Source organism: Papaver somniferum, chromosome 1 (assembly GCF_003573695.1).
Source record: "Papaver somniferum cultivar HN1 chromosome 1, ASM357369v1, whole genome shotgun sequence".
Classification (NCBI taxonomy): Eukaryota; Viridiplantae; Streptophyta; class Magnoliopsida; order Ranunculales; family Papaveraceae; genus Papaver; species Papaver somniferum.
In genome coordinates this window covers 129,150,212-129,151,956 of record NC_039358.1, presented here as the reverse complement: position 1 = coordinate 129,151,956, position 1,745 = coordinate 129,150,212, and the positions used below count along the sequence as shown (strand labels likewise).

Sequence of the window (1,745 nt, the reverse complement as noted above, 5' to 3'; positions counted from 1 at the left end):
CCTCAAAGAAACTAACAACCTATTAAAACAACAGAGTCTAGCAAGCCATGAAACAAGAAACCAAATGGTTAGGCCCGGGAAAAGTCAGGCACATCCATTGTTGGGTCAAAGTCCTCGTTTCCAAGGAAATTTGAGATTGTGAGGTTAGCGTCAGGGGTAACAGTATTTTCTTCTGCGTAGTTAGCCTCTTGTTCGATAGCTTCCCGGTACTTTTTGTAGCTCGCAGCTACATTGGCGCTAGCCTTGCAATGCTTGTACCAATGTCCGGTGAATCCACACTTAAAACAAGGCGCATTTCCATCTGCATCCTTTTTAGTGGCGGGATTCGTAGGGTTTTCTCGAACTTAGGATCACTGCCACTATGGCCAGAAGTTCCTTCTCTATGCCAAACATGAGAATGACCATTTCTCCCTCGACCTCGATTATGTCCCTTACGTCCTCTTCCACGAGAGGTGTTATCTCCACGTGGGTATGGATCATGGGGATGTGAATTAGAATGTCGATCCCTCTTTCGTTGGGGGCCCTTCCCTTTATTGACTTTGTCATGGTTAGATTCGGGAATTTTCTTTTTCCCGACATCTCTGGCATTGTTGTTAATAAGAATCTCATTGTGCCTTTCGGCCACTTGCAGTAAGTTTACCAACCTACTGAATGTGGTGATTCTTTTGTTATCTACCTCAAAACGATATTGGTTTTCTAGTATCATGGAAGAGGTGGGAAAGGTTGATAGGGTTTTCTGAATCATTTCCTCATCAGTAAGTTTCTTTCCACAAAAGTCCATACGTACGTGCCTGAATTTGTAGCGTGTATTTTTGGAAATCATTCACTTTTACATAATCGAGAAAGCGGATTTCGTTCCACAAAACGTTCAATTGTGGTATTAGGGAATCATGAATATTCCCAAAACGGCTATCGAGAGCATCCCATAGCTCTTTTGGTGTCTTCAAGTGATGATAACCCCAACGCAGGTTAGGATCGATATGCCTCTTGAGGAACATAAGAGCATTAGCTTTGTCTTTCTCAGTTGCGGGAGCAGCGTCGGCAGATGGCTTGATAGTGGAGGTGAAGTCCTTTGCCACAAAGGTAGTTTCCACATCTGCTACCCAACGGTGGTACTCAAGTCCTGCTGAGTCCAAAAGTTCGAATTCTGGTCGAATTGGGTCCATCTACATAGACAAAGTAAAGGACATTAATATGGTGCTCAAGTCCTTCTGAGTCCACGACAAAGCCCGGTATCATTTTCCCATGACCAAATTTCTTTATGGCTGTGTGGGTAATACGGATATGTCATATAGTCCAATCTATGATCATAACCCAGTCCACAAAATTAATTAACCAAGATTCTTTATGGTTTTAACAAGGGAATTTTATTTGCAAACCAAATTTCTTTATGGTTTAAAAATTTCAAACAATTTGGTAATAAGGTTGACAAACTAGTCAACTGAAAATAGGTCTGTTAAAAAAAATAAACTACAAGCCCATTTATCATTTATATACACATATAAAATTATTGGAATTTAAGTCTCAATTAGTTTGCATATTTAGTAGCAAACCGTTTGCAGGATTAATATTTAAAATAAATATTATATATATTGTCAATATTTGGAACATGCTTCAAACTAGAATATAAAATAAGCAATACAACATCATGATTTTTATTGTCTACTCTAACACTTCTAGTGATCATGTTCTTCAAAGTACTTATCATTTTAAAATAAAATAGTACAACACTACCATAAATAGTA

General features: G+C 38.8%; 1 protein-coding gene across 1 annotated transcript; it reads right to left on the bottom strand.

Moving 5' to 3' along the window:
- Positions 1–226: 226 nt before the first annotated feature.
- On the bottom strand, positions 227–1,166 carry LOC113350650. Its single transcript, XM_026594785.1, has 2 exons — positions 788–1,166; positions 227–672 (listed from the first exon to the last, which is right to left on the bottom strand). Exons 1-2 carry the CDS (start codon positions 1,164–1,166, stop codon positions 227–229), a joined length of 825 nt encoding a protein of 274 aa, XP_026450570.1.
- Between the last annotated feature and the right edge of the window lie 579 nt (positions 1,167–1,745).